We start from the raw sequence: 21,706 nt of genomic DNA on the forward strand, positions 1-21,706 counted from the left end.
AACTGGCTGCCTGAAGGTGCCGTCACTCACAGCTTGCTCACAGGCCCCTGGGGTACAGTCTGGCCTTCATCATTATGGCTTGCCACCCTACGGGAAGGCCAACTGTTTATAGATGCTATGAAAGAGCCAGAGCTTTTTTGGGGGGGATGTGCAGTGCAGAGGAAAGGGTAAAAATCATCCCAACTGCACCAAAACCACTCAGAAAAGTTTAAAAAGATAAGAAAGAAAACAAAAACCAGGAGCTCAGAGTTTATAAATTTTTTATTCGCTGGATAGTGTACACAGTACTTACAATTGCATCTATTAAAGACAAAATACACTTGAAAAAATGCATCATATAAAAAAAATTATAAACTTTTGAACTATTTACAAACGTTGCCTTACGTTACACAAATCTCAATACCTCCCCCCCTTCACAAGTAAGAAATTGACTTTTTTTTTTTTTTTTTTTAACATGCAAAAGCCTTTGAAACTACTTAGCATCACTTAGGGATCATTTCCCACACCCCATTCTACACTTGTATAAAACTGGTTTTGATAGGTTCAATGCTCCAGGGCATTTGGGGTCAGCTGACCAAGCATCAAGTTCTCCTCATACCCATCATTATTTCTTATATCCTGTCCTACTGTACTGTGCTCCCAATCTGGAATTTATGTCCAAATCTAGCCAATACACAAGCTAGAGTGCTCACGTTCACTTACTACAGGCTTTTATCTCACAGCATCTCCAGTTTTATAATTTATTTGTAAAAAGAGCTTGGAATCTTTTTGTAACATGGTGCTGAGATCTTCAATCTCACTGAGCAAACAAAGGCCTTCAGAAATGTGTCACTGAATACAGGAAAACCAAAACAAAGAAAAAAGTATGACACAAACACCCAGGCTTTCACACCACTGTATAAAAACTTACCTACAAGAACTCTATGTAGCACAAATGCATAGGTCTTTATAAACCTTCTACAACTATGGCTCAGAGAATTTATTTGGGGGGGGGGGGAGGGGAGGTGTTGGGTTTATCTGGAAAAAGTTCTAGATGTTTTGTGAAGAGTTGTATAAATTCTTAAAGAAAAATAAACACTGGGGCTAGATACAAGATGTCAGACCAACAACCTCCATTCCCCTAACTTCCCAACTTTCAGAGAAGATTCTCTGGGATAGAAATTGGTTGTAAAATGAAAGCAGAAAGACCGAGAGGCTCCCTTAATCCAGAATGGAACTACTCTTCCCACCACACAGCGTGCATCGATAACCCAGACTGACAAAATGTACAAATGCCCTTAAAAAGTATTTACAATAATGTGTTCATTCAAAGAAAGCAAAATATTTACTGTTCCTTCACTAGGAAAGAGTTTGATATTTCCTGAAATAGAGGACATGACAAAAAATGTTAAGCAAGGGTTTCATGGTAGCCAAGTGAAGAAGAAAAAAAAGCACCATACTCTAATTGGCCAAAATATTTTAAGACAGAGCAACTAACCAGAGATGCCAATGATGTAAGGGGCAAACTAATGCTTTTTGAATAATAAAAAAAAATGAAAATGCAAAATGTAGGTAATAAATACAACCTAAGACAAAATACAAAAATAATGTATTCCTTTATTTGCATGTCATGAATTGAAATTAGGGTTCCATGTCATCCCTTAACTGTGGATAACTACAACACAGCTCCTTGCAAATTTTAGTTCATGTCAACCATGGGGGTGGGGAACATTGAACTAGGCAGGAAAGATGATCATCTTTAATTACAAAATATAGTCTACATGCCAAAAGACAAATCCCAATATAGCAATTCCCTTCCTGTATTTTTACTGGCTGAAATTTGGGAACCTTCCTAGGTGGCTGGCCCAAGAACTCCAGTTCTCTTGGCATCTGTTCAGGCAGTCTCTCCCCTCCAGGCTGACTGCTGACAAACTGAAATAAATCATTTCCCCCTTTTCTGTTTCTCTCTTTGATGCTCTCCCTCCTGTTTTTACTATTTTAGGTTTAGTATCCTTTTATCCAAAGGAAAGGGGTCTTCTGGTGGCATTGTTCACCCATCCCTCTCCTTTGTTTGCCACCTGATTTTCTTCCTCCGCTTTACACAACTAAATTGTTACTTTGAGCATTCCTCCTGTGACGATTTGAGGAGATGGTATAGGGCATATTCTCCAAAAAAACAACTGTGCTTGTTCAGCTACCTTAAGACAGACTCCCCTGAAATTTACCTAGTCTTTCCAAATCTCCTTCTTCACTACTTCACCCTTGAAGGCTCTCCTCTCCACGGCTTTCATCATTCAGACTCACCCATCACACTTAATTCTGGTGACCCAATACAGTCTTAAGATTTAAAACACAAAGCACACAAAAATTGGAAGCAGCAGCAGCTCCGTAGATGTGTGAAGGGGATCAGCTTAAGTGCAGATGAAGTAAGGGTGGAAACAGGCAGCTAAATTTCACTTGCTAGAAGGCTATAGAAACCTCAGATCCCATTGCCAAATTTCAAAGCCAGGATCATGGACCAAGTTCAAAATCCGATAGTGGCTAATCACAAGGTATTCAACAGATGCCCATATAAAGAAGTCACAAAAAAGGGATCCTACTAAAAAACAAAAAAAAAAAAAAACAAAAAAAAAAAACACATTCCTCCTTCATTCTTTAAGTGCCATGTTTATAAAAGAGGACATTTCATAAAAAGCCTGAAGGGATCATCAACGTTTGCCCTCACTGCATAAATAGACTTTGAGTTAGACCAGGATGCACCAAATTGATCTGGCGTCTGCTCCAGTTGTGATGGAGCCATCCTTTGCCCTGATTAAGGTCAAAGCACCGTACAGAACCATCTGCAATTTAACACACACTCAAACAGCCACAGTGGGAGATAGTCAATCCCTCAGTTCTGAGGTTCCAGATTTCATCTCTTGGAGTATCCAAGTTCTGCACTGGCAGAGTAAAAACCGACACTGAACTTCTTTTAGAAGAGAATCTCAAACTTTATCATTTTTATCCCAGTAGCTGGATTTCTCCTTTCAATGCATCCATTGCTAGCAACATGCCACCAGCGCCAAGGTTGCTTTCCCTACTTAGCTCTGAGTCAATGATCCACTCCCATCTTACTCCTTGGAACAGATATACAATATTTCAATTTTTGTGAAGGTCTTACAATAGTCACAACAACTTGACAAGATGGTTGAACTTTTCCCAGAAAAGAGCTTGCTGTTTACTTTTAAAGGATGGCGCTTAGAGAATCTCTTTTTGTTCTGTTACACAGTTCCAGAAGGGCAAATGCAACTACAAGTGAACAGTTCAGCTGTCAGTAAATGAAGCCCAAAGCTGAGGAGTGGATATAAACAACAAAACTCCACTGGGAAAACAAAGCACTGTGGTGTAGCCATGTTAGCTCTGGTTGCTACAAACTGGATTACTCCTCTGCCGAAGGGCCATGGATCTCTATGGTCTCAGTTAGCCCTGCTTCAGCATGCCAGACTTATTGCTAATCACTGTCAGTTGGCCAACCTTAATTCAAGAAAGGCATGAGTTGTCAGACTTTCAAACCCCTGCGTTGAATTACATGGGTATACCAAAAAGGTCCCTATAATTTCTATTTGCGGAGTCCACTGCAGTTAAAATCCCAAACAAACCACTTACTGGAAAGGTGGTTTTTGTTGTATAGAAAAGGGTAGGCTAAGATATGGTGATTGTCCCATTGGAAGGTTTGCTTGATACACCGGTAAGATAGGACACACTTGCAGAGGGACAGGAAACTTGTTCAGTTACTTTTTCCTTCAGACAGTGGTTAGGATACTCTGATCATCTGTGTCATTGCTTCTTCATTTGCCTGAGTTGGATCCTGTAGATACAAAAGATAAAACAATACTGTGACCCTGAAGTATTTTCCTTGTAGCAGAAGTACTTCTGCTACAGCAGCCAATCCTTGAAGGCAAAATATCTCCCTTTGTCCAAAAGAAAAAAAATATATATATATGAAGAGTTACTGAGCCAGAAACTCAGTTTAGTATTAACCAGTGTAGTTTCAGTGTCTTTAGTGGAGCTACCCCAGTTTACATCAGCTGAGGCGGTGGTTCATAAAACCTACAGATTAAGAAACTAACTCTGCAAGAGTCTTCCAGTCAAATAGAACATCTCCGGTAGTAAATGCAAGACTGCATGATTGGGAAAAGATAAGCAACCTTAGACAACAAAAGTAGTTTTGACAAACAACCTTTTATTGCCATAGTTAGACAGGTGTGAGAGCTGCCAAAATCTCCAATATTCAAAGCCAAGTGATACTGTACCTTCAAGCGGCTTTAGAAAGCCATTGAGCACAAATGAAGCATGCAGTTAGAACAGTGATTTTCAAAAACTTTTTCCATTTTGGACCCCTAAAAAATCTCAAATGGAAGTGCACAACCCTTTGGAAATCTTAGGCAGTCTGCGGACCCCCAGGGGTCCATGGACCACACGTTGAAATCCACTGAGTTAGAATGTGGGATTCTAATTCAGAGGAACCAGTGAAGTTTTAGGTCCTGTGAGTAAAGAGATATTAAGTGAGCTGTAGCTCACGAAAGCTTATGCTCAAATAAATTTGTTAGTCTCTAAGGTGCCACAAGTATTCCTTTTCTTTTTTTCCTTAAGGAAGGAGAGCCTTAAGTTAACAGCTTATATCGTGTCTCCCCTTCACCCCTAAGGAGTAACATCTACATCCCTTTAAGTTTAAAATGTTGACAGCATTACTCATTCCATCCCCGGAAAATTAATCCTCTCTACTACAGAGATTTTCCTCACATTTTCTAGGGACACCAGGATAGAAGAGGCATAAATTTACAGATGACAAGAACACTGTATCACACATCATAGAGAATTATGACTTTTAAACAGTACATTCCAGACTACAGTACTAAATTAGATGAATTTCAAACAAAGCAGCTCTGTTCTTTGACAACAGTTCACAACTCAAGGCAATCATGTACGAGACATAGAATCATAGAATCATAGAATATCAGGGTTGGAAGGGACCCCAGAAGGTCATCTAGTCCAACCCCCTGCTCAAAGCAGGACCAAGTCCCAGTTAAATCATCCTAGCCAGGGCTTTGTCAAGCCTGACCTTAAAAACCTCTAAGGAAGGAGATTCTACCACCTCCCTAGGTAACGCATTCCAGTGTTTCACCACCCTCTTAGTGAAAAAGTTTTTCCTAATATCCAATCTAAACCTCCCCCATTGCAACTTGAGACCATTACTCCTCGTTCTGTCATCTGCTACCATTGAGAACAGTCTAGAGCCATCCTCTTTGAAACCCCCTTTCAGGTAGTTGAAAGCAGCTATCAAATCCCCCCTCATTCTTCTCTTCTGCATGGCTACATGGCTGGGAACCTTTACTTGGGAGGAGTTGGTATGGACTAAAGAGATATCTAATCCCTAAAGAGAACGGATCTCTTAGGTTAAAGATACACTGCTACCTCAATGCTGTAAAAGGCAATGGTGCTTTCTATTTTCTACCCCATTATATTCACTTTTCTGAAAGCCTCTCCTGCTCCTTTCACTTCATTTAAAACAAGTGTGAAATATTAAAGCTGTATTTTTAAAAATAAAGAGAGCCAAGCATGCCCACTTCTGAATTTTACACTGCGTGCTCCTTGACTTTCATCCATCTTTCACTACCCTCTTGAGGCAGTTGAAAAAGAGGAGCAGCTGACTGCATCTTTCTGTACGGGTAAACAAATTCAGCTATTACATTTCTCTCCATTTATAAAACAAACTTGAATACAGGTTTATATTAAGATTACTATGGCCTTGCTACTTGAGGACCTGTTCTATACAGTAAGCGAGAGAGGAGACTTTCCATATAAAGCCTGAAATGTGGATTGGAGAAAGAGGACAAAGGTCAGGGGCTTAGCCCAACAAGATCAGGAAAGCAGCAGAGGGCTACTCGGAAGGCATGTGCAAATTTCAGCCATACAAAGAGCATAGCTGGAAGCAAAGGTTTTTCCTCACCTGCATATCCTTTTCCTTCGGTGAGAAAAAACGCCCACCTTCTCCCCGTTTCCTAGCCATGGCATGACGATGTCTAGACTCATGCAAGTATTTCTGCAATAAGAAAAAGAATAATCAGGAACCATTCAACCTTTCTAGCTCAGTATTATTACTGCAGCTAACTGAGCACTCAGAACCAGGTCCTTCTAATGAAAAACAAAGAATGCCTTTGAGGAAAGTCAGTGTACTCGCCAGTTACAATACGAGCACATATACTTTCAACAATTAAGAGCCAAGGAAGTAAATAGGATTGCAACACATGGACTCAGAAATGGCTCTGATGCCTGTCAAAGACAAAATGTGACGATGAATACCCATCAGTGAGACTGACATATGTATATTGCACAAGGCCAGAAGAAGTCTATTAGAATCAATTCCAATTTTCTCCACATCACCCAAAATGTCTTCTATACCCTTATAATGCAAAGTCATTCCTCCACACTGTGTCTAAAAAGTAACCTTGGATTATATACTCGCCCTCCTCTCTTTGGGGATTTTCCCCTCTGCTTCCAGCTTGGCTCGTGCCTGCCTCCTCTTCAGGATTCGATGGTACTGCTTGGCATTTACATAGAGAGGCTCCTCTTCAAGCATCTCTGCCCCTGGCAATGGAATCCTCTGAATAGCTGGTACTGATCCAGCCCCTGGTACCATCTGTGTAAAGAAGAACACACTCATATGCAACACGGTTCACAGCAGAAGCTACATACACGAAAGGATATACGATCAGTCCAAAAATATTAATGTAAAAGTAACTGAAAAGACACATTGTCTGAAGAACAATTGTGTCTGCTCCAAAGTGACGGAGTATCAAAGTCAATTGCACACCACTCAACAAACTGTCAGTTACACATTGTCAATGTTTCTGATATTTTGTTGTCTGTATAAAAAGCTAAATGTAAATAATTACTACTGTGTAAAGTTTCTCTAAACAAATGTTCACTTTTGTACTGATTGTTTTGTACCTGATATTTACATGACAATGATAAGAAAACCTGTTCAAATTCCTAAATAACCAGATTTTTTTTAAAAAAAAAAAAAAAGCTGCACAATACCTAGTGCTCCAAGCAAGTCATTTTCCTGTACAATGTAATGCATTATACTCATCTCTTCTATTGGTATTTTATTAGTGCACGTTCTACTTGTCTAACTATTTCTGTAGGTTTATTAAACAAGTGCTAATCATAAAATGTCTGCTGCCATCTAATGGAGCGAACAGTAAAACACAAGCCAAGAGGGAATCTCAGCACAAATGCAGTAACATCATGAGCAGAACAAAGCACTTATTTACCAGAAAAAAACATCTATGGGATACTGAAGAACAGCACATTTTTGCTTGAACTCTTCAAATTTGATAGTATCTCTAATAAAAGTTCCTTTATATTAAAATTTTGAACTTCTTTGAATTCAATAATAAAATTATAGGAGAGAGGAAGCATGATCTATGTAATAACTCCCCACAGAAATTAAATCCGGGATGGCTCTACAGCTAGATGAGCAAGGTGGCCAACTTCCAGGGGACACCATACCTCGTGCGTGTGCGTGCTATGTTCTGATTGGCTGGCTGATGGGTTTTTTTGGTTTGGCTTTGGGCTTTCGGTTTTTTTTGGTTCAGCCACTCAGGCCTGTGAGGGCAATGAAAATGTTTTCTGCCCTGGCCAGCAAAATGGCTAGGACTACTCCTAGATTAAACATTACAATCTATTTATTCCAGTTTTTTTAAAAAAAGAGTTATCAGAAAAGGAAGCATGACCTATGTAATAATTTGCCACACAAATTCAACAGTTCACTTATTTACTCCAATTTTAAATCCTTATTAAACCAATAGGAAGTCCTAATTACAACTAATTTCTGAGAAGACCGAGCATATTAGGTGAAGCTAATATGAATCTCAAGCCGCAGTTCGAAGATAGAAAACTTAAAATTTAACTTGTAAAACGACAAAAAGTAAAAAAACTTGTAAATTCCATACATACCATAACCATTCCACCTGAATTGACCACATTTCCAGCAACTGGCAGCGTCACAGTTACAGTCCCTTGCCCACTGCTAGTTGTACTGGTGTTGGCTCCTGCCTGGACAATTTGTGCTCCTGCCAAACTGGCTGCTGGGATGGTGATCATGCCTGTAACAGGGACTGTAACTTTAAGAAAATAAAACACAAAACAAAACACAAAAACACGCACACAGAAAGAATGAAGGGAACACAATTAGTCCCACTTCTATTTTCATTCACTCGCTCTTGCATAACGTACAAGAGGATGGCAAAAAAATGTTACAAGCAAACTACTAACCAAATCCCATCATCTGTCCTTAATACACAAATGCACTCAACTTTTCAACTTGTTCATTTGTCCTATACATTGGAGTCACAGCCCAAATGTGAAGTGATTTCTCTGCAAGCTCAAAAACGAACTGTAGATGCTTGCACTCTCCACTGACAATTTGTCAGGAACCTAAAGCTCACATTCTATATAAACATTAAACCTGCAAGTGCAGAACTGAGTCTTATTCCGTAATCCCGTTTGCTCTTTCCACACCGAAGAGCTTTACATTTATATTTGCAGATTCCTAGCAACCAGCCTTGCAAAGGGCAGGGGAGAGGAGGATTAATTTATCTGCTTCACTGTGGTCTGGGAAAAAGGATTTCTGTAGCTATTTAAAAAGTTAGCTCTACAAATGTGAACGTATATGGTGAATGTGAAAAAAAATCTCCTGCGCTTATTTGTACATTTCAAACTCTTTGCATCACAGCTGGTACAACACATTCTGTTACCAGCAATATAAGGCACATCAGAAAAAAAATCTTACTGATGTCAAAAGTAGTAAAAACCTACAATTCCAACTCTAAAGACAGACAGAAGGAAGAGGAACAAAAACTTTTGCTCTTCCAATCGTCATGGGGTTTCTCAACATTAAGCAGCCAAGAAGAAATGAAATGGTAGGTGTCTCTCTGAAAACGTTCAACTGTAATTTAAGAGAATGTGCTGCCCTTTATATGCCAAAGTTCACACCTTGTTGAAGAATAGTTCCATCAGCATTAACAGGCTGATAGACAATGGTCTGGCCTTCTGCTGTCTGTGCCACCTGCTGCCCTTGAACTGCTATCTGCTGCTGGGTCTAAATGGAACAAAGATCATCACAAATTATAAACTGCTGAGAAGTTAAAGATTTCCATCCCTGTTAATGTCCATATTGAACACGAGGATGTGAGTCTCCTTTGATTTTATTACGAATACTCAGAATAGAATTGTGTATTTACATGCCAATTTCAACTGGAGATTAAAAGATACTTAAAATATATACAAAACTTCTACTTAAATTTGTTGTAAGGAACAAGAGAAATGGGGGACTAAATTAACTGATCAAATCCGTAGATGCATCAAGAACTTCTTGAGATATTATTGTGTAATAGTAGCAACCACAAGTTTTTCAAAAGTTCTTCACAAGAGACATCACAGAGTTTAAAAAGGGCAGTTCTACATACACAAATATTTTTACTATATTGGGAGTATTTTCTTTTTAAAACTAAAAAAGATCTAGGTCTCATATTTTATGATCAACATGTTAAACAGATACTCAAGTAACAGTAACAAAAAACACCTGTCCCTAAATAAAAAAGATTTCACAAAAGTCAAATGCAACTCTAACTGTTGAAAATTTTTTGGGGTGAGGAATGTTAAATTCAACAGTACTTTTCATTTTAAACATTCCCATTCAGGAAATCCCAAATCAATAATGTACAAATAAGAACCAGTTGGTGAAACTAAGTGACAAATACAGTCATTCTGTCCCAGCAAAGCTATTTGCAAAAAAGAAAATAGCATAAAAGGTGAATTTACTTATTTATTTCAATATCAGAGGTTCTGGATACTAACTTTCTAACATTTTCTCCCTTATTGTAATCCCATTACAAATCCCTTTCATGCTGGTACAGTTACCTGTGTCTGGCCAGCAGTAACTGCAGTCTGTGGCTGCTGAATAATGATCTGCTGGGTCTGGCCCTGTTGACCCTGCACTTGCACAGCCTGCCCACCTTGAATCTGAATCTGACCTGGCTGGACCAACTGAATCTGTGGAAGGAAGAGTCAGAAAGGAACATTAACTAACCCTGTTAGTTTTTTCCCTTTGGCCTCAGCATTATCAAATCATCTTCCAATAGTCATCTACTGCGGCCATTGGGGAAAAACCCTACTAACTTTCCTCTTTTAACGGAGGGGGTTTGTTTTAATTTATTCCTGCCCTGTGACATAGTAATCACTGATGAAAGGGAGGATAAGACTAAGCAGAGAGAAGCAAATATACATGCTCATGTCATCATGCCCTGTCAGCTCTCCACTGTTTACTAAATACGGCATAATCAGAGAGAGAAATACACTAGCTTTGAGCATGAGACTAGGGATAATACTTACCTAAATCACAGGAGGAATGGGACTTTACAGTTTTATTAAGATAGCTGTAAAGTATCACAAGTGCTAATTATCAAGCACATAAAAGTAGCCTGGTATTTACAAAAGTGTAAGACTAACCTTGCAGAGAAGAGATACTTTCCACTCCCCTTGGCGCACCTCTCAGGATAAATTGGAATACCGTCAGCCCCCATTGCTGAAAATCCCAATTACACACTTTCTTCAAATGTATAGGCTGTATAGAGTATGTTACACTGAGGAATGATAAGTGTTTTCCTAATAAATAGTGCCTTTCAGCCAAGTATACTGAAGTATTTCACAAGTCACTAAATAACCCCATCAACACAGCAAGTTAGTGGCATGGCACAGACAAAAATTCTGTGATGCCAGACTCACAATCCCCATGCTCTAACCACCAGACCACACAAACAGAGGAACATCTTTTGCATGAGTTGCTTAACTTTTCTACCCTTTGTTTTTGAGGAACACTTATCAAGGCCGTGCCTAAAACTAAATACTGTCTTTTAAATAGATAGCTCTATCCAATGTGTATTACTGAAAAATAATTCTATCCCACCCAGCACTATTACTCTCTGTGAAGCCAGAGGTTTTAAATTCTCCTCCAGCCTTCATACATCGGAATAACTGAACTTCATGTTAATCTTGAAGCATTTTCAAGGAATTCTATATTTTTATGGGACAAGCACATGAGTAGGCATGGAACTGCTGTGTGTTACAGCTGCCAAGAACCAGAAAAAGCTCTGGCTGCATTTCAGGGGACTGTGCTGAGTATATTTGCAGCACCCATTGGAAATATACTTGAAATAGAGAAGAAGCTTCACTTTTAATATTTGGTTGTGACACAGAGCCTCATGGGCGACCGCTGGCAAAGAGTTCACTGTTATGTAACAGCAACTCCTAACAGGCCTGACAAATGCACGTATACCTAGCACCTGCTTTCATAGTATTTATCCATAAAGAACGGCATGTGAGGTCTCTAATAAAACATTTGTGTCATACTGATCCTCAATCATTGCATGACATATGTACGAATGATATTTAAGGAGTTGTGTATACATATTGCAAATATGTTTTGAAGTCTGTTGCTGACCAAAGAGAAAAATAGGTTTCTTCAAGAAAGGAGGTAAGAGTATATCTCTGTCAAATATAAATTAACCATTGGAAGCCAACACAATGGAAACCCCTTTTAGATATGAAGTCAACAGGGACACAAGACACTGGAGACAGAACTGCAGGGGGCTGTCCTGTTTCTGGGAGCAAACAATGAACTTTGGGGCAGACAAGGGAAGGCAAATCTTATCTTGCACCTGGGGAAGTAAACAGCCAGTGCATCTACATTCATGAAAATGGGATCTCAACCAGGCTTGGCTGAAATGCTGCAGAAGACATCTGGGGTGAGAAACTTCCTTAGACAGAACCTTAGCTTGCTAAATTAAGTTTAATCTCTAGGAAGTGAGTGATGACTTGGTTTTATACGTAACTGGTTTCCATGATGTTTACTTACTATCTCTTAAAATTTAATCCTTGATAATAAATTCATGTACTGTCATCACTATAAATACAAAATACAACTCCATGCTGTAGTATTATACAAAGAGCTGACGCTGGGTTGAATTATTCAAGCCATACACTATTATCTTTGGGGGACAGCTTAGCTGGAACTACCATCAGGGTTCAGTCAATAAGGGGCTGCACACTACAGGGGGAACACTTCAAAGTGGCTCAGAGATTGGGGTGCACCTATTATTAACCTGCATGGCAAAGTAAGGGCTGGCATAGCCTCTAAATATTTTCCGCTGGCTAACAGACTGGAGGCTTCAGGTAGTTGGTACAAGTTAAGCACATTCAATTCTTCCTCTCGCTAGAGGGAGAGAAACATAACAAGGAGACTCTCAGTCCTGGGCACCTCAAGAACTGTCACAGTGGTTCATACAATGCTCACTGGGGCAGATCCTCAGCTGGTATAAGTTGTCATGGTTCCCTTGACTTCAAAGAAGTAATGACAATTTACACTAGCTTATGATTTTCCCTGTGACAGCCATAGTTCATTCCTTGACCATTATGGTTAATGAAATTAGAGTATACTGACCTGCTGCAATCCTTGCGATCCAGAAACTGGGACTTGCATGATGGTCTGGCCCTGACCCCCAGGCACAGCTTGCACCATGATCGGCTGGCCGGTTGATGTGATCAGCTGACCTCCGCTTACTTGTACCATTAATGGCTGACCCTGGACCTAGAGAAGGGAAGAAAAAACAATGAAACAAAGTCAGATGATAAAAAAAACCTTAAGTGAAACTGATAAATAAAGGGCTAAATGTTTGTTTATTTCAGTGGAAGGGCCATGAAAACTAAATAATAGTCTCTAAATTGTTTTTATGCACAAACTTCCAACAAACAAAATTTCTAAGTGTCTCCATCTTGTGTTGCAGAATTTAGTAAGTTGTCCTTTTCTGCTACTGCCTAATCAAAAACCACAAAGTCCAGAAACAATAAAGCATGTACAATATTTATATAGTACATCTGGCTAAATTGTGCCTACACTCATATAGACAGCCTGAGAACTGGAACCTTTCAAAAAAGAGCTCACAATCCACAATAGGTTTTTGTATTTCATTAAGAAAATGCAGATGAGTAAAGGCTCCAATACAAAGCTATCTTGGCAGGTGGGGTTCAAGAAATTATATTCTCATTGCATCTTAAATTCCAGATGGATATAGCATGCAATGTTGGAGCATCTTCTTGTGATCATAAAGGGAAGTTGTACTTGTACCAGCAGGAAGTATGGCTCAGAAAGGAAGAGTGGATGAAAATGTGAACCAACAAGTCTTGGACTGGTGAAGGTTTCTAGATCAGACATAAGAGCCCTTAAAAATATTCTTTGGAAGAGGCCTTGGGGAGAAAGGAAGGAAATGAAAAACTCCATTCAGCTATATTTATCTAGCAAGGAAGAAAAAGTCATCTGCCCAAAAATATGCCAGATGAAGAGCTGAATAAAAGCCACATCTTTAGGTCTTAAGCTTGGTGTGGGAGGCAATGGACAACAGGATTATTCTTTACTGCACTTAACATATTTCGTAGTGGGGAGGAAGAAGCACAATAGAGCAACCACTGAACTCTAATTTCAGTTAACATGGAAACTTCAAGGGCTTTCAAAGGCCAACGACCATCACCTCTGACTTCTACCTCCAGATCTCTCTTTTTTTGACACTTCTATCCCCCAGCTTTCAACTAAATTACAGTGCAGGAGACCAATCTGTGACTGAATCATCATCAGTAAAAAAAATTTCAGAATTTATGAAACTATCTAAAATAATAAGGTCCCTTAAAGGAAAAAGCTCCACTTTCTATATGCTGAAATGCATTAGTGGCTTATACAATGACACACACATCAGCAACCCTAGGTATGTATCAGCAGTCAAGCTCCCAAATAGGATATCCTGGCTTCATTAAGTCATCTGATAGTCCTACTACTCAGTCTCTTCCACCCACTGTTCCCATCATATAAAAACTACTTTCAATAATGAGAAGTGAACAGTATGCATTACAATATAGTGAAAGAGATGCAAGCATGCATACATCAGCCACAAAGCAGCAAAAAGTAATTAGCAGATATGCTTAAATTGAAATAAAATGATATCATCAATCCAGGATTTTTGTTAATGTATTTTTAAAAACGCAAGCGAAAAAGGAAAAGATGAAAAGCAAACTTTTCAGCAATAGGACTGTGATACAATCGAGCTTCAAGAAAGCCAATTCTACCAGCTCACCCTCTTTCACATTTTAGCTCACATCAGGATACCACTGCATATACTGCATTATTCGCAGGATCATTCTGACCATCCAGAACTTTTTTTCTCCAAAGAACAGAGGAAGACCCCCGACATCGGTAGAAAAAGCTGGATCAATCTTGCAACATCTACCATCAAGGGGTTTTTCATCCCTTTAAAGACCTGCCCCACAAACCAATGAGATGAAGCTTGTAAGATGTGGAACATTTCACATGAACAGAAATCAGGGTTTGAAATAACCTGCATCCCTTCGCAACTGGTAGTGGGTTTTGGTAGCAATTAAGATGCAATTTATGGATCTGTTTATGTTGTCACAGTAGAAATACGTGGGTCAGTAATTATCTCAATCCCACAGCAGGCGAGAAAATCCTCAGTTTTTGTTTCTAGTCAGAAAAAAATTCTCTCTCCAACCCCACTTTGGCTTCTTTCTACAGGGAAGCCACACAAAAAGTCTTCATAATCACACCAGCAGAGAGTTTTCATGAGTGGATCAGGGTTTGGCTGCATGCATTTTTAGATCCAACGAACTGCTCTAACCTCTTCATTTGTTTTATTGAATGAAACTGCAATTGACATATGTCCCAGCTGCTACAGACCAATGACACTGCCACTAATTCTGTCCCTATTTCAAACCCTGGTAGAAACAGAGCATTAGAGATGAGGCGATGGGGAAGTTCATGCAGTGCGCACATAGACACAATTAGAGAGATCACCACTACCTGGAGGGTCTGGACTTGCTGGCCTGAGGCGGTTGCCACCTGGGCCTCTGTCTGCAACTGGACAGCAGTGACACCACCCTGCTGCTGGGAACAGGAACAGGAACAGGAATAGCTTGAAACTTAACAACAAGGAAATGCAGAGCTCAAGACAAGAGAGCACCTTACTGATGGAACACGGAGAACTTAAAGTTCTCATATCACTTGTTCTTGGAACACAGGAATGCTGAACATGCTCACATTATCTTAGGAAAGGAATACCAGCAAACCCGATGTGGGCTCACTGGCAGGAGTCAGCAACAAACAAAACATAACATAACACAAGTGACACTGTCAAAGTATTTTTCAAAATTTGAAGTCTATTGTTTTTTAAAAATGATCCCATGTTTATTTAAGAGTTTTCCCTTTAATTGCGCATATTCGTTATTACAGAAGTGCAGCTGCTGTCAGACCCCGACTCTCAAATAAATGGCTCCAAAGTCCTTTATCCAACAGAAAAGGCATAGCATGGACAGCAGCAAAGTAAGTTTTACATACCCAGCCCATGCTTGAGGGGCAATCTGAAGAGAATAGTTTAATCTCTAATGACCCATCCTATCTCTAACCTCTTAAGAGAGATCCCGAAAAATAATCGGTGCCAATTGCAGTAGTGGTTTGAGAGACATGGACATCCATCCACAGAGAATTAGACTAAGACTGGACCCTTCACGTTTGTTAAAAACAGCATTCAAGGATTCCTTTTCAAAACAACCACCAGTACATTACACTTTGAAAACCAATACAAGAAATTAAAACTCGATCAAGGTTTGGTCATACTGCCTTTTGCAAAGTGTTACAGGACAAAAGATGACAAATCTTTATAATTACAAAATGTCAATCTACCAATCAAAAGTGTCTGATTTTAGCCATCTATCAGCATCAGCTGCATGGACCTCAACTTTCCACAATTTATTATCTTTATAACTTAGTGATGGTCTCTGTAAGGGCCACATGCTGTTCCCACTGAAGACAAAGTCAATTTCCACTGTGGAAGTAGGGCCTGCCCTGAAGCGTCTGGTATTTACACTGCTTGACAACCAGCAACAAAGTGCTATTTGAAATTGAAAGTGTGATTCATATTTCTCACTCGTGTATAGCAGAAACAAACTAAAGAGCTCACTTCCACTGTCCCAAACAAAAGCAAATAAGGCTTGAACAACACAGCTCATCCACATAACCAGCTTGAAAATTCATCACAATATGAGGCTAGGTAAAGATAATATTGTAAAAGCATGTCTACCACTTTCATAAAAGCAACTCTACATGCCTGAACTTTATTGTACACAAGCCAGAAGTTAGTTTTTGGAGGAATGATTCAGACAGAAACAGTCCAGCAAATGACAGACTGACCAGTACAAAGCAAAAGGCCTTTGTTGCAATTACTTTGTCACCCTGATCTTTCAGTGGGAGCAGGAAAAGTGATTCACATGAACATGATTGTGAAAGGAAAGCTAGAGAAATTCTCAGTTTGCTTGAGACAATCCTATTTCAACCCTTGAAAATAAACAACCGTTTGTGGACATTCAGTGCTCAAATTTACATTTTGTTTCATTTAAGTTCTTAACTTATTTTTTATTATTTTTGTTCATGTCAGAATTTAAGGATAAAGTTCCTAATCTAATTCAACTTTGCACTGTATGTATCAGTTGTTTCTATAATTTTATTTAATATAGATTACAATTGCTAATATTCAAGCACAATCCAACGATACAATGAAACTGCTGAGCAAGGGATAAGGCAGTCAACCAGCCATGCATCCAGTCAACCTCACACAGCATCTTGATGGCCCGGTCGAACTGTAGAGAGTATGACATGCCTTGTAACAAATATCAGGACCTCTAGCTCACCCTTTAAGATAATTTTCCATACCTGCTGCTGAATCTGTCCAGCTTGCACAACAATCTGTTCTGTAGAACTGTTGCTGTTTGCTGTGTACTGCTCCATAGTGTCTCAGTTCCAATCTTGTACCCAATGCACCTGTCTGGATATCTGACAAGACAATAAAAAAATGCATCATTACTGCCCCAATGGCTCAAGATCAAAAACAGTTTACAGCAGCTGAAAAACAAGCCATCTAATGACATTTAGATGACACGCCTTAACAGTAAGAACATCATTGTTTCAAGTAAAGGACCTACATTGCGTCATTTTCATTTGTAGTAAGAGACCACATATTTTAATGTGAAAATTAAGTATTTTCCTAAAACTCATGTGTAAAAAGAGGCAGCATCGTCCAACGGCTTGGGAACCAGACTGGGATTCAGGAGAACAGCGTTCTATTCCCAGTTCTGCTGCTGATCTTGGGCAAATTATTCCACCTCTCCCATGCCTCTGTTTCCCCTACTACCATTTGTCTGTCTTGTCAATTTAGATTGTAAACTCTTGGCCTGGGACTGTACCTTACTATTTGTATAGATAGCACTTCGCGCTTGGGGAACTCAATCTCAGTTGAGTCCTCAATGCACTACCATAATATACACTAACTACAATTAATAAATAAAACACTGCAGTGCAGAAGAGTTCACTGTAAACATCACCTGAACATCAAGCTACATCTCAAGAATTTCATAGATTTTCAATTAGAAGATGATGTAACATGAGGGGCTGAAATACCCTGTGCTCTTAGGAATAAACAGTTCTCCCCATTTCTTTTAACTTGAAAACAGACTGGTTCTCCCATAGCTCTCCTTTTCCTGATCCCTCACTCCAATGCACAGGGGAGAAAATGCTGAAGTAAAACCATTCATTCCACAGCTCTCTTTATTCTCATTTCCATTTCTTCCTTTCCTAGTTGATTAGCAAATGAGGAATTCTGATCTTCACTTGTAATGAAGCATTTGTTCTACTCTACCATTGAACAAGTCACTGCTATCCAGTTTCATAGCCACCCTAAATTTTTCAGCAACTTTAAAAAGAAAAATAAAGGAATTAGATTTGATATCTGCACAGGATTTAGTCACAACACCCACTGACTTCAACTGGCTCCGTAATGTAAGAGACAAGGTGGTTAAGGTAATGTATTTTATTGGACCAACTTCTGTTGGTGAGACAGAGACACTTTTGAGATACACAGAGTTCTTCTTTCAGAGTAGCAGCCGTGTTAGTCTGTATTCACAAAAAGAAAAGGAGTACTTGTGGCACCTTAGAGACTAACAAATTTATTTGAGCATAAGCTTTCGTGAGCTACAGCTCACTTCATCGGATGCATTTGGTGGAAAATACAGAGGGGAGATTGATATACCCACACAGAACATGAAACAATGGGTTTTATCATACGCACTGTAAGGAGAGCGATCACTTAAGATGAGCCATCACCAGCAGTTCTTCTTTAGGTCTGGGAACTTCAGTTAGATTCCAGACCTGAAGAAACACTCTATTTAAGCTCAAAAGCTTGTCTCTTTCACTAAACAGAAGTTGATCCAATAAAAGATATTAACTCCCCCACCTTGTCTCTCTAATATCCTGGGACCGATATGGCTACAACATGTGTAATGCAAGTCAGTTAACACTGCAACGAAAACTTAAACCGTTGTAATTCCTGGCCTTTATGTTTATCTTTGCAACCTAAGACGCATTAGTTGTTTTGCATTTATCATAATGACCACTGCAAAAAGGCTTTTTATTGATTTACTCGTCTTTCAAAATAGACTGATTACTTCATCTATTTTTGGTTAATACAAAAGAAAACTGCAATGTAATCTAAGATTTAGTTAGCTCAGTCAAATGAATACAATCAACATGCATCAGGCCAACAAAAAACTATGTGCAGTATGCACCAGACAGACTACATGGCCTAAACGTGGTAACAATTTGCTTATTCCTTCTGCCAAAAGCTTTGTTTGGAATTAAGAAATAACACTAGCCCCTCTGACCAGAGCAAAAATCTGAGTCATAGCACAGAAAGATAAAACATTTTCCTGCAACTGTAACTTTATCTGTCCCTGGCCCATTTAGAAAGAAAAGGTGGGTGAGGTAATATCTTTTAAGGGGCCAACTTCTGCTGGTGAAATAGACAAGCTTTCAAAATACTCAGAGCTCTTCTTCGGATCAGTAGTGTTTTTCATGGCCCAGCAGAATAAGAGTGAATTTGGGCACAGATTTCAAAACGAGACATAAATATGGTTGCATTTTAGAAAGCCCAGCGAACACAAAGCTGACCACTTTAAAATGAGGACCTAAGTCAGACCACCTCAGGCTGTGTGCTTTTCTGATCTCATGAACTAAGCAGGGCCAGTCTTGATCAGTATCTTGGATAGAAAACTAAGGAAAATCCAGGATATTGCAGGAAGTGGCAACATGACCAGTGGCACTGTGACTTCAAAGACTGTTTAAACCTGTCTTCTGCTTAAAATGCAATGCTGAAATCCTGATTACATGGCCAGAAAAAATTCCCATCCCCTTAGGCAAGAGTATAATCATTAATACTGATACTAAAATGAATTTCTAGTTGTTAGTTACATTCTGCCTACCAAAAGATTTCCCTCGTTTCAACTGCGTACAGTATTCTTCACTTCTGTCCCAAATGCTTGTGCAGTATCACATGAAACAGCTGCACCATTCTATCCTTTGAGGTGATATTTCAGCAGCGAGTGCCTGCCTATTATATAGCACCTAAGCCAAGCATAAGCCAAGCACATACTCACAAGAAGTTCCTTGGTTTTCTCTACTCTACAAACAATGTTTAAGCAGAGACCTATTAGTCATGAATACTCCAAGATCCAAATGCCAGGCCCCTTCTTCTATACCTAAAGTTCTGGGAAATTTCTTCTCAATCCAGCTATTTTGGGGGTCAGAATAAGAGAAGAGAATGAGGCTTTAGACATGCAGGATCATGACTCCACCGATGGTGGGGACAAAAGATCTACTGAGGAGGGGAAGCAGCGGGGGGGGGGGGGGGGAGACTACTTTTTTTTTGTTTTTTAAATACAGCTTATTTGTCCACAGACAATCATTTAACATTTTGTTGCCTCATAAGAAGGAACGGAGAGAATTTTCTCAAACCAGAATTAATTTTCAAAAATTAATGATTCTGTATTATGCTGCATGTGCCTCCTTCAAACTGCTGGCCTGACTGGTCACAAATCCTGTATAACTTGAGAACAAGTTATTTTCTACACTAGAAACAGTTTGTTGGTATAACTATACCAGCAGACCCTCCTAGTGTAGATACAGCTTATGCTGGCAAAAGCACGCTTTTGCTGGTATAGTTTATATGCCAGTTCCATGAATGAAATAAGCTATAGTGGAAAAAAGTTCTTTTGACAATATAACTGCATCAGTCTCTCAGGTGCCACAAGTACTCCTTTTCTTTTTGCAAATACCGACTAACACGGCTGCTACTCTGAAATCTACACGAGGATGTTTGCCCATATAAAAATGTTGCTTAAAAAGCCCCCCACCACACCTAAGCCACATTACCATACCAGCCAAAGTTTCTAGCGGCAACATGGTTTAAGTATAAAAAAGAAAGCGGTGATACCTCATCCTGTACTTCAGTAAGAACATACATGACTAATCACATCCACTCTCCCCAAAGTGCACCAGTGAAAGTCAAAGAAAGAACTCAGCCAAAAACAACAGCTCAGGAGAGTCATCTTGTGTTATTCTGCAACAGTGGAGAGGCGGCGGCCAGCTTTCATGAGTAACCTCGTAGGGAAGCTGCAAGTCCGGGTGCGCCTCGGGAGATTTTCAGGCCAGCTGAGCATTATGTGCCATTTGTCTAGAAGGGGCTTTTAACTGTGGTGAGCGGCCGGCAGCAGGATTTTCTTAGCCCACAGGGCGCTCAGCGCTGATGAGGGGAAGGAAATGGCAGGGAGCCCCCTCTATGGGACAGAGGAAGACAAACGCCTAGTTGCTCACCCCAGCTTTTTTCGCTGCACGGCTCTTCTCCTCGGGGAAGGCGGGTCGGGCTGCTCTGTACTGTGGCTCGGGGATGGGGTGCGTACAGGCTCCCAGCCCCTTGGGGAGACGGGATGCACTAGGGTCGTGCCCCTCATACTGGCCACAGCTGCACGGAGGCGGGGGGGGGGGGGCTGAGAACAACCCTGGCCGCGCCCCGGCTGCAGCCGGCTCAGTAGCTCTCCCCCGCGGGGGCACACGCAGCTGGTCTCCGCGGCGCGAAGGGGAAGGGCGGGGGGGCCCGGGCCTTCGCCCCCCCTGAGGCCCATGGGCCAGGGAAGCCAGCGGGGACTCGCCAGAGCCCCCTCCCCGGCTCGCCCGGGGCGGGGCCTTCTCGCTGCACGGAGCTCCCCGGGGCACAGGGTCCCCAGCCGGGGGGAGGGGGAGGGGACGCCCCAGAGCCGGGCCCCGCCGCAGCGCGGGGCGGGCTCGCCTCCCTCTCCCGCGGGGGCAGAGCCCGGCCGCCCCCTCCAGCCCGGGCGGCGACCCCAGGCCCTGCTGCCCCCCCCGGTCCCGGGCCCTCCGCAAGCGGCGCGCCCGCCCCAGGCCCAGCAGCCGAGCCCCGACCCTCCGCTCCCCCAGTGCCCGGCCAGCCGGCCCTGCGAGCGGCCTCCTGACTGGCCACTCGGCCCCGCCAATCCCGGCGCTAGGGCCGGCGCTCGGGGGCTCCATATTGGCTGCTCGCACTCACCGTGCCTCGCTCCCCCGGTTCGGGTCCCGCTCTGATTGGCTCCGCCACCGGCCCCCGAACCCAATCAGCGCCTCCACTCAGCCGCCGCGCAAAATGGCGCCCAACCCTGAACAAAGAGCGGACGGGACTCAGGGCGC

General features: G+C 41.0%; 1 protein-coding gene across 23 annotated transcripts; it reads right to left on the bottom strand.

The window, feature by feature from the left end:
* Positions 1-2,969: 2,969 nt before the first annotated feature.
* Positions 2,970-21,703, bottom strand: NFYA (nuclear transcription factor Y subunit alpha). Of its 23 annotated transcripts, none has more exons than XM_043500455.1 (10): positions 21,570-21,703; positions 16,850-16,969; positions 14,945-15,025; positions 12,524-12,670; positions 9,946-10,077; positions 9,019-9,124; positions 7,981-8,129; positions 6,485-6,658; positions 5,969-6,061; positions 2,970-3,826 (listed from the first exon to the last, which is right to left on the bottom strand). In XM_043500455.1, exons 2-10 carry the CDS (start codon positions 16,922-16,924, stop codon positions 3,773-3,775), a joined length of 1,011 nt encoding a protein of 336 aa, XP_043356390.1. In that variant the 5' UTR covers positions 16,925-16,969; positions 21,570-21,703; the 3' UTR covers positions 2,970-3,772. The 23 variants fall into 23 exon arrangements, with proteins under 23 accessions (XP_043356390.1, XP_038236084.1, XP_043356389.1 ...); XM_038380156.2 differs by having other exon boundaries at positions 7,981-8,147; XM_043500454.1 differs by having other exon boundaries at positions 14,942-15,025.
* Between the last annotated feature and the right edge of the window lie 3 nt (positions 21,704-21,706).

The sequence above is a fragment of the Dermochelys coriacea genome, chromosome 21 (genome assembly GCF_009764565.3).
Source record: "Dermochelys coriacea isolate rDerCor1 chromosome 21, rDerCor1.pri.v4, whole genome shotgun sequence".
Lineage (NCBI taxonomy): Eukaryota > Metazoa > Chordata > Testudines > Dermochelyidae > Dermochelys > Dermochelys coriacea.